The 10,010-nt window shown below is 45.2% G+C and overlaps 1 protein-coding gene across 1 annotated transcript; it reads right to left on the reverse strand.

Moving 5' to 3' along the window:
- Positions 1–331: 331 nt before the first annotated feature.
- slc35a5 (solute carrier family 35 member A5) lies at positions 332–9,818 on the reverse strand. Its single transcript, XM_010889944.5, has 10 exons — positions 9,621–9,818; positions 8,315–8,483; positions 8,131–8,229; positions 6,838–6,971; positions 6,573–6,640; positions 6,240–6,428; positions 3,084–3,290; positions 2,851–2,978; positions 2,429–2,697; positions 332–1,236 (listed from the first exon to the last, which is right to left on the reverse strand). The coding sequence occupies exons 1-10, from the start codon at positions 9,801–9,803 to the stop codon at positions 1,171–1,173; spliced, it is 1,512 nt and encodes a 503-aa protein (XP_010888246.3). The 5' UTR covers positions 9,804–9,818; the 3' UTR covers positions 332–1,170.
- Between the last annotated feature and the right edge of the window lie 192 nt (positions 9,819–10,010).

The raw sequence follows: 10,010 nt of genomic DNA on the forward strand, positions 1-10,010 counted from the left end.
TCAAACACCTGTACTTTCTGTCCCAGGCGGGGTGGGGTGGGGGGGTGGGCTAAAATGAACTGAGACCAGTAATAGTAACTGCCAAGATCCCAAAGCATATACAATAGTGTGCTTGTGGAATGAGGGGGCAACATAGCCTGCCCAGCCAGTTCACACGACTGGCGATCTGTTGCCAGTAATTAGGCATATGATCGGTACAAACACAGTTCATGTTGGCTATCAAAATGACACGCAAATTCAGCTGTCAACAGCCAGAGGTGGATGTATTAGTTCACCTCACTATATATATTCAAAAGGATATTGATTCCGACAAACAGACACAGCAAGATCATACAGTGATTGACAGGCAAGGCATTGACCCCCACCACTCTGTCAATGACATGAACAGCTTTATTTTAAGTACAAAAACATACCGTATATAGAACACGGCATGCGGAGCATTTCAGGCACGTTTCTGAATGACATACAACAGGTTATTGCATCATCACAGTACAGTAGACCCACAGACACTTCAACACAATATGTCATAGAGCCCCTATACATGACAATGGAGAAAATAACCTGGAACCGGTTCTAAACCAGCATCAGTAGAGACACAGCACAAATGGCAGATCATTTCTCCACTTTGAAAGGGCTTTCAGATCACAAAACACACATAGCCACGTGCCTCATTCTTAAGTTGGATGCTAAGGAGTGTAGCCTTTGACACACCATTAACATGTCTTAATAAGTTTTCCGATATTAACAATCAGATTAGAAAGTGTTGACCGCATTACCGGAGTCTTGCTTTTTAATTAGCCTTAACTTTCGTCAATTAAAGAGCTTTAAAATAAACATCTTAAAATATTACTAAACTAATCAGGCGCTTGCTGCATCACCAATAAAATGTGACCATGACATGGTGATGCTGAGTAGCTTTAATTCCAGAACTGGTCCCAGGTAAGATGGCATCAGATTCCAATCTCCTGCTTTATATCCATGAGTAGGCCCAGCAGAACTCCATGTTCATTGTGATATCACAGAACCCGGCCTTCCGAAGACATTCTAGGCCATGCTGGCCTGGTGTCATAACACAGAAAAATTTCCATTCTGATGTCACAGACCAAGATTTGATGCCAGACATTGGGATGATGTGACACGGTTGAGACATGGTGATGTGAAACTGGGTAGCTAGATAGACACCTCTGATTCGCTGTCTGTACTGGTCTTGGTCAGCCTCTCAAGCTCCTCCCCATCCTATGACACAAAACACAGCGGGCAAGGTCAGAGACGAAACATCTCTGAAAGAAATCTGCCCTGAAAGTGACTGCGCTGTAATCATTTACCTGCTGGGTTTCAACGAACTGCAGCATTTCAACATAGGACTACACAAACTAAATGAAATAAGCAAAAGCTATGGCCAGTGTTGTGTGGTCAGAAGTGTTGTGTGGTCAGAAGTGTTGTGTGGTCAGAAGTGTTGTGTGGTCAGAAGTGTTGTGTGGTCAGAAGTGTTGTGACAGCCACCTGCTGTTTTAACAGTTAACATACTTCAGCTGCTCTGGTGGAATGTCACGACTCAGTCTAATGACCATCTTTATTTTACCCTTCCGACTGCTTACATATCAACCTAGCAGTACCTCCCCCTACCTAACGCAGCACCTCCCCATACCTAATGCAGCACCTCCCCCTACCTAACGCAGCACCTCCCCCTACCTAACGCAGCACCTCCTCCTCCCTAATTCAGTACCTCAGCCTACCTAACGCAGTACCTCAGCCTACCTAACGTAGTATCGCCACCTCCCTAATGCAGCACCTCCCCCTACCTAACGCAGCACCTCCTCCTCCCTAATTCAGTACCTCAGCCTACCTAACGCAGTACCTCAGCCTACCTAACGCAGTACCTCAGCCTACCAAACGCAGTACCTCAGCCTACCTAACGCAGTACCTCAGCCTACCTAACGTAGTATCGCCACCTCCCTAATGCAGCACCTCCCCCTACCTAACGCAGCACCTCCTCCTCCCTAATTCAGTACCTCAGCCTACCTAACGCAGTACCTCAGCCTACCTAACGCAGTACCTCAGCCTACCAAACGCAGTACCTCAGCCTACCTAACGCAGTACCTCCGCCTACCTAACGCAGTACCTCCGCCTACCTAACGCAGTACCTCCGCCTTCCTAACGCAGTACCTCCACCTTCCTAACGCAGTACCTCCACCTTCCTAACGCAATATTGCCACCTTCCTAACGCAATATCGCCACCTTCCTAACGCAATATCGCCACCTTCCTAACACAGTACCTCCTCCTACCTAATCCAGTGACCAAGGCTGTGCTGGTTATCTGAACTCCTCATTACAACCAATCCACTCAGTCTAATCGCTGTCTACCCCAGCTGCCGTTAGATCGCCTGGATTCTGTGTGTGCGTCATCTACATTCCAACAGGTCCTTACCCCTCTCGACCTATGCAGAACTTCTCCGTTGATGACACGCAGCTTGGCTCGCTGCATGACGTACTCCGGGTCCACGGGCCGGCTGGCGTTGTACACGAAGATGGCGAGCAGAACCACGGGCACCTGCAGGAAGAAGTCCAGCGAGGGGCGGAATTGGAAGAGGAAGAGGGACAGAGTGGTGACCAGGACCGTGGTAATCTGCCCCGTCAGCACATGGAACATGTTGTCTCTGAACTTCAGGATGAACGCCACCGACAGGCCCAGGGCAGCTGTGGAAACATGTTCCATTACGTACATTACATGTACACCTCTATTTACATAGAGAAAAAGACAATAACCAGCAATACAGTGCAAATAAGGCGTTCATGGTAACTGATGAACCACTGCTCTACAGGGTACAGGCAGAATTTCAGTGGACCTACCAGTGACAACCACCAGTGCCAGCGAGTACACATTGTGACCATAGAGGACACCACAGTGGACCACTACGCCCCGGGTCTCGCTTCCGACGCCCAGCAGCAGCCCGTTAAACAATATGCCAAACAAGTACCTGCAAACACACACACACACACACACACACACACACACCCCTTTTACACTGAGACTGTGTGTGGGTTTCCATGCCTGATGTGCCAGACGTCACATGACTTCTTACAGCCTGCTGTTCTGGATGAAGACGCTCTCTTGGAGCTGATCGCCCTCCTTTATGATCTTCTCGTTGTAAATGTTGGCCATGGAGGAGATGAAACACTGGAGCACCAGGAGAATGTGGCCCACGCCCAGGGAGTGGGTGCTCCCCATCATCTTCCCCCGCCACTCCTCCGCCTGGCCGGGGAGCCCCGAGCCCCACGTGGAGGAGTTACTGTCGGGGCAGGGGAGGAGAAAAGGCAAAGTGATGGGTAAAGGAGATTCTTATTACATTTACCGTAAAAACCAGAAACCCACTTGCTCCGCAAACAATGAGTTTTAAAAGACGTACTATAAATTCTCAGACTACAAATAGATTCCTTGGTATTCTTACAAGCTCGCTCATCAACGCCAGAGTAAACAAATCCACAAACGATCAAATCGAGGATCTAAACTCAACACTGCGAAATACTTTAGACACAGGTGCACCACTAAAAACGAAAGAAATAAACGACAAGAAACTTGCTCCCTGGTACACAGACAATACTGGAGTACTCAGGCAAGCCTCTGGAAAATTGGAGCGAGAGTAGAGCTCCACCAAGTTGGAAGTATTCATACTAGCCTGGATAGACAGTACACTACCATACTGTATACTGTATTGCAAAGTTAACAAAAAAGCAACACTCAACAAGTGAAGTGGTTCTTCAATTTAGCTGTAATGAATACATTAACTTCTTTGATGAAAAGATAATCTCCATTACAAAACAAATAACTGACTCGTCCATAAATAGTTATAGTCCCCAAAATCTCAGTCCTGAGAATGTCCTGAACCTCCCTGACCAGGTGTCAATGGGGACATTTTTTTTTATCCCGTATCGCTCAACACATTCACTAAATTAATTAATGAGTCCCAAACCCACAAATTGTCAACTAGACCCAATTCCAACAAAACTACTTAAATAAGGAGCTATTTCCTGTGCTAGGTCAGCCAATGTTGAACGTAATGAATTGCGGAAATGAAGCCTCACTAAAAATTGCGGAAATGAAGCCTCTTCTAAAACAATCTAATCGGGATCCAGACATAATAAAATATTTTAAGGCCATTATCGAACCTCCCGTTCCTCCCAAAAATCTTGGAAAAATGTGTTTCCCAACAACTTAAATGCTCCAGTCCGGTTTCAGATCCCATCATAGTACTGAGACTGCACTCGTGAAGGTAACAAATGACCTTCTAATGGCCTCAGACAAAGGTTCTGCATCCATTCTGTTGGTTCTTGATCTTAGGGCTGCTTTTGACACTATTGATCACTCCCTTCTCTTAGAGAGACTGGAAACCCATATTGGGCTAGCCTGGTTTAAATCTTATTTATCTGAAAGATATCAGTTCGTATATGTGGATGGCATATCCTATGACAAATCAAAGGTATGTTCTGGTTTTCCTCAAGGCTCGGTTTTGGGCCCATTATTGTTCTCACTATATATGCTGCCCCTGGGTCAGTGGTCACTAACCTTTTCAAGCCTAAGATCACATCCCAAGTCCAAATGTAAACCAAGATCTACCACTTGCAAAAAATTCAGAAAAAACGAGGCCACAAAAGAGTTTGACATTTTTTGTTGCCTGTTAGTCACTACAAAAATACTTTTGTATTAATTGTATCTTAATTCTAATACATTTTTAGTATGAAAATGTGTTATTAATCCATATGAAATGTGCATTTCTCTCCGGCGCGTTCTGCGAAGATCGCGGGTCAGGATCATCAACTTCATCTTTGCAGCCACACAATTTTTTTTTAAAACGTCTCATTGAAATATTTTACATAATCATAATTTTTGCTGGTTCTTTGAGACAGCTTTTAGGTGCCGTTTACATGAACGCATCACCACTCCATCAGAACCGAAAACAGTGAGCTCTTCATATGTAAACTATAGGCTATTTGATTGGACAGCCTCTCCCTTCCCTAGACACCAGTTACTGCACACAATAGGCTCACACATGGTGCGTTTTAAATGAATAAATAATAATGAATACAAATATATATATATTTCTTTCTCTGATTTTGAAAACTCTTCGCGATCGACTTAAAATGCTTCCAAGATCGACTTGTCGACCGCGATCAACGGGTTGGTGACTCGTGCTCTGGGTGATATAGTCCGGAATCAATGTCAATGTTTAACGGTTATGCTGATGACACACAGTTATACATTACGATGAAGCATGGAGAAGCCCCAAAATGTGCGACTTTGGAAACATGCGTTTCAGGTATTAGGAAGTGGATGACAGAGAAAAATATAAATGCTCGTTTTAGGACCCAGGAAACAAAGAGCTTTTGTTACTTCTAGATTAGATTAATTCTCTCAGGTTACTCTGATAAATAAATAAACTTCAATTAGTGTTGCACACAGCTACTAGAATCCTAACTAGAACAAAAATAATTGAACACATTACTCCTGTACTAGCCTTTTTACACTGGCTGCCTGTTAGGGTTAGGGCTGATTTTAAGGTTTTATTGTTAACCTATAAATCAGTACATGGACTTGCTCCTACTTACCTTGCTGAAATGATCCAGCCATACATACCTACACGCAACCTTAGATCGCAAGATGCAGGCCTTTTAATTGTACCTAGAATTTTGAAAAAAAACAGCTGGGGGCAGGGCCTTTTCTCATAGAGCTCCACTACTGTGGGATGATCTGCCAATTAAGGTTAGAAATGCAAACTCAGTGCAAACTTTCAAGTGTCTACTAAAAACTCATCTCTACAGCACGGTTTATAATTAGGTGTAGCCTGGCCCGGGGGCGTGAAGGTGACCAGTAGGCTTGATACTGTCCACCCATGCTGTCTTGCCAGGTGGGCTCTCGTCGCCACTGGGATGCCCTCCCTCCAAGCCTTTTGGGGGAAGAGTCACTGGCTCAGCCCACACATGCATTTGTTAATTATTTGTACTGTTAATATTTTTCTCCCGGCTAAGCCAGAAGAGTAGTGGTCACCCCTCTCTAGGTTTCTTCCTAAATTTCGGCCACTGAAATTCAACACTACGGTTGTTTGCTCCTTGGTGTTTTTAGGCCGGGTGTTTTTGTGAAAGCACTTTGTGACAACTGCTGACGTAAAAAGGGCTTTATAAATACATGCGATTGATTGGTGGATTGGCATGGCATAATGCGTGACTCTTATTTCTCTTAATACCTGTCGATCCTTTGCTGCTCCTTCAGTTGTGTGTAGAGCAGACAGCTGTTGCTGGGCCGGGAGAAGGGCCGGGGGCGGAGACCTGGCATCGCAATGGCCTTGTGGCTACCTCCTGACCCCTGGGTCAAGGAGACAATGGACAGGAAGAGGATAAGCAGGGAAGCCCACTGAACCCAGGACAGGCGTCTCCTAGGAGAGAGAAGTCCAAATTCAGCTGCACGTCTACCATAGATGACGAATTGATCCAGTCAATAACTTTTGACGTACTTAGTTTTAAAAAATTAGGATTTTTGCTTTTTGACTTTGACTCTAGTGGAACGAGTTTTGACTTACTTCAGCACAAGTCTGAACAGGATGGCTGTGGTCAGGATGACAAAGTTGGAGAACAATACGGCCATGGCCTGATGGGAAAAGTAACCAGAGACAAGGCATCAACTCAGGTTTTAACATCAGCCCTGATGAAACAACAGTGACATCTGATTTTGGTTTATAGAAAGTGCACCCCCCCCCCACCCCACCCAACCACCAGCACACCTGAATCACAAAGACAGGGCGAGGTCACTTTTAGCCACTGCTCAGACGGAGATGTAAAACTCACGGGCTGTAGGTAGGTCATGACGTAGAAGATGATGAGGTTATCCAGGAAGTAAAGGAAGGCTGGGACCGACCACTTCATGAAAGTCAGGAAGGACAGGACCGAGGAGCAGCGCAGCTCTCGACAGGAACGGCCCTCTGGAACACAGACACAGCCGATGAGGACGTACACCAGGGATTTTCCTGCATATAAAAATCAAAGGCGACCGCCTTCCCAAAATCCTGACCGCCTCTGAGTGTCGGCATGCTAATGGTATGGTAAAAACAAAAAATTGCGGAGTAGCGGATTTCATGGTTTACTGTCAATGATCTGGAAACCTTGCGTACAGGACCTGACATCGCCGAGATGAGCAATGTCGGAAAAAGCAAGTGGATCATAGTTTTCTTTTACACCCAGGCATGACAAAATCTTTCAATAAAATAACACCTAAACTACATCAAATCCGCATAACACTTGTTAACGTTTCAGATGAAACGTTCCAGTAAAATCACAGATTTTTTCCAATAGTTCATGAGACAGACGAAGATGACTGGTGAAAAGACGATTAGATTAGAGTATGTACGCTACTGTCCCCAATGACATTATATATGCAATATACACTGTAAAAACATACAATTAACAATTAAGTCACTAACAATATAAACATATGAACGTGAAGATTATGGATCAGCGCAAGGTGCAGAGCCAAGTACAGCTGAAGGAAGTTGAGAGTGGGAGACAGACGATGTGGCGTCAAGGCTAGCATGGAGAAAAAACAAGGCAACAAGGCTGTAAGAAGCCAAAACTATAGGCTGGACACACATAAATCCAATAAAATGTCTACTAGTCCTGAACAGGCAGAGAAAAAAAAAACATGAGGGTAAAAACCTACATAAATTAAAAAACATAAAATATGTAACATGTTAATATATAAAGAATATTGCTTGTATTCTGGTTGCTTTTAGGGGGGACATTGTAGTGTACTCTAGTGGACAACAGGGCGCTATCCAGCTGCTCTAGTGGACAACAGGGCGCTATCCAGCTGCTCTAGTGGACAACAGGGCGCTATCCAGCTGCTCTAGTGGACAACAGGGCGCTATCCAGCTGCTCTAGTGGACAACAGGGCGCTATCCAGCTGCTCTAGTGGACAACCGGGCAGATTTAACTATAATAGTAGTTTTTATGCACACGCAGGCACGTGTAAGACTGTTTCTCGGCATGCCTTCACCTCCCCTCTGGAACGCCCTCTCAAGCAAAACGACAGTCCTGAATTCTGACATCCAGACCAGACGGCATCCTCTCCCTCAGACCACTCACCGCGCACCATGACCCTGAGCGACATGGCCAGACAGAAGACGAGCTTGAGACCCTCAGCCAGCAGGTTCACAGACGCGGGCAGGAAGTCGTACTTGTTGTCTGCACGCAGAAGAGAGAAACAGTGTTTACGAGAAGTCCCAAATTCATAGTGACATGGCGGCCGACTCCTGGCTGCGGTACTGACGTGCGTTGGCGGACATCTTGAGCAGTACGACGCGGGAGGTGCCCAGGGTGACGAAGCCGAGGCCCAGAGCCAGAGTGTAGGTCGACAAGTGGCGACACAGCCCGGGGCTCTGCTGGCAGCACGCCATGGATGGGGCCGTGTCTAGAACCACCACGCAAACGCTGGGCTCCTGTTCCGATGAAACACACACAACAAAACACCACTGTGGAGAGAGCTGGTATATGAGCGCCGGCCAGGCCGGAGTTGACATGAAGCCACCGACGTGGGAGCAAGAAAAACAGCAGGAAAGTAGGTCATAACACGGTGATAACAGAAACTGTATAACCTGACCTAATCTTGACCACTTACTCTCAGGTCTACCTAAATACAGTTGACTGCTGCAATGTGTAGGCATTGAAAGTAGCCACACTTAAGCTGCTCTAACTCCCTCTGTGATCACAAAAAGCTCCTAACCACAGATAAGATTCAGCAACATTGCTGTGGGACATGACCTCTACAGGTCCATGATAACGACAGCTGTCCTGAAAGTTGCCCCTCTTATCACCTCTGCTTGGAGCTTATTTGTCTAGTTGATCAGAAGCATGTGAGAGCAATGAACAAAGACAGTGCCAAAAAACAACGACCTGTGGGCTACAAATACACACACCTTTCTTCAAGGAGATAGGCACACACTGTGCTTGTTATTAGCTGAAAATGGTCACCATCTTAAATAGTGTGGTAGGCCTATTTAATAAAGCTACAAATGGATTAAAGGTCAAGCAGTGGCTATATAAAAAAAAAGGTAATATTCTGAGATTTAAAACAGTGATATAAGTTAAACGTATATCGAGACTAATGTGAGCATTCATTTCATGTTTTCATTTGCGTTCATGCCCAAGAAATGTGAATATGTAATTTCTATTAGGGCAGATGTAAAAAAATTTAAATCCACTGCATGCCTGCGGGGGCAAGAGGATACATAATACAGGACGTCATCAGCGGCCATACATTCTAAGAGATAGCAATATTATCATAGTTAGTATCAATTTATCAAGCTGTCATTCGATTCTTGATATATGATGTCAGTCCGAACCAAAAACAATGAGTCCGGTTTGCTAGCTTCAGCTACGTAACTTAATGTCCAAATTCTCGATTACGTTGTGGTGTTTCAAGAATGTAAACATCCGACACTGTCAACCATTGGCAACTGCCATTGTGTAACTCCAGTGAATCTGTCCTGTCCACAAAGACGAGAGTTTGTCCATGAAGAGTACCTTACCATGTTGTTTAAACACAACAATACATAGCACTAGTGAAGACTTCTTACCTCTTCTACTACTTCTGACAGTCCGCGAATCGCATTACCGCTTGTATTCCTACTTCGCGTTTGTTTCCTGGTAGACCTGGAAGCGCGCAAGCGCAGTGGGCATGAAACAGTGGTCGCTCTTCTTAAGAGTGACATGATGTTGGATTGACGGAGGAAAGACTTGGATGTCCGATGGTTCTGCATATAAACGTTTGGAAACCAATCGAAAGAAATGAAGTTCATCCCGTTTTTCCACACCCTGGTCTAAACGACATTCCCTTGCCAACACTCGCATGCGGTTTAGCCCGGGGCAGGACAAACCTGTTCCTGGAAATCTACTGGCCTGGTGGTTTTCTTTTCAACTCTTAAGTTAGCACTCATGATTTTAATAATGAAAAGCTAATTCAGATC

Source organism: Esox lucius, chromosome 20 (genome assembly GCF_011004845.1).
Source record: "Esox lucius isolate fEsoLuc1 chromosome 20, fEsoLuc1.pri, whole genome shotgun sequence".
Classification (NCBI taxonomy): Eukaryota; Metazoa; Chordata; class Actinopteri; order Esociformes; family Esocidae; genus Esox; species Esox lucius.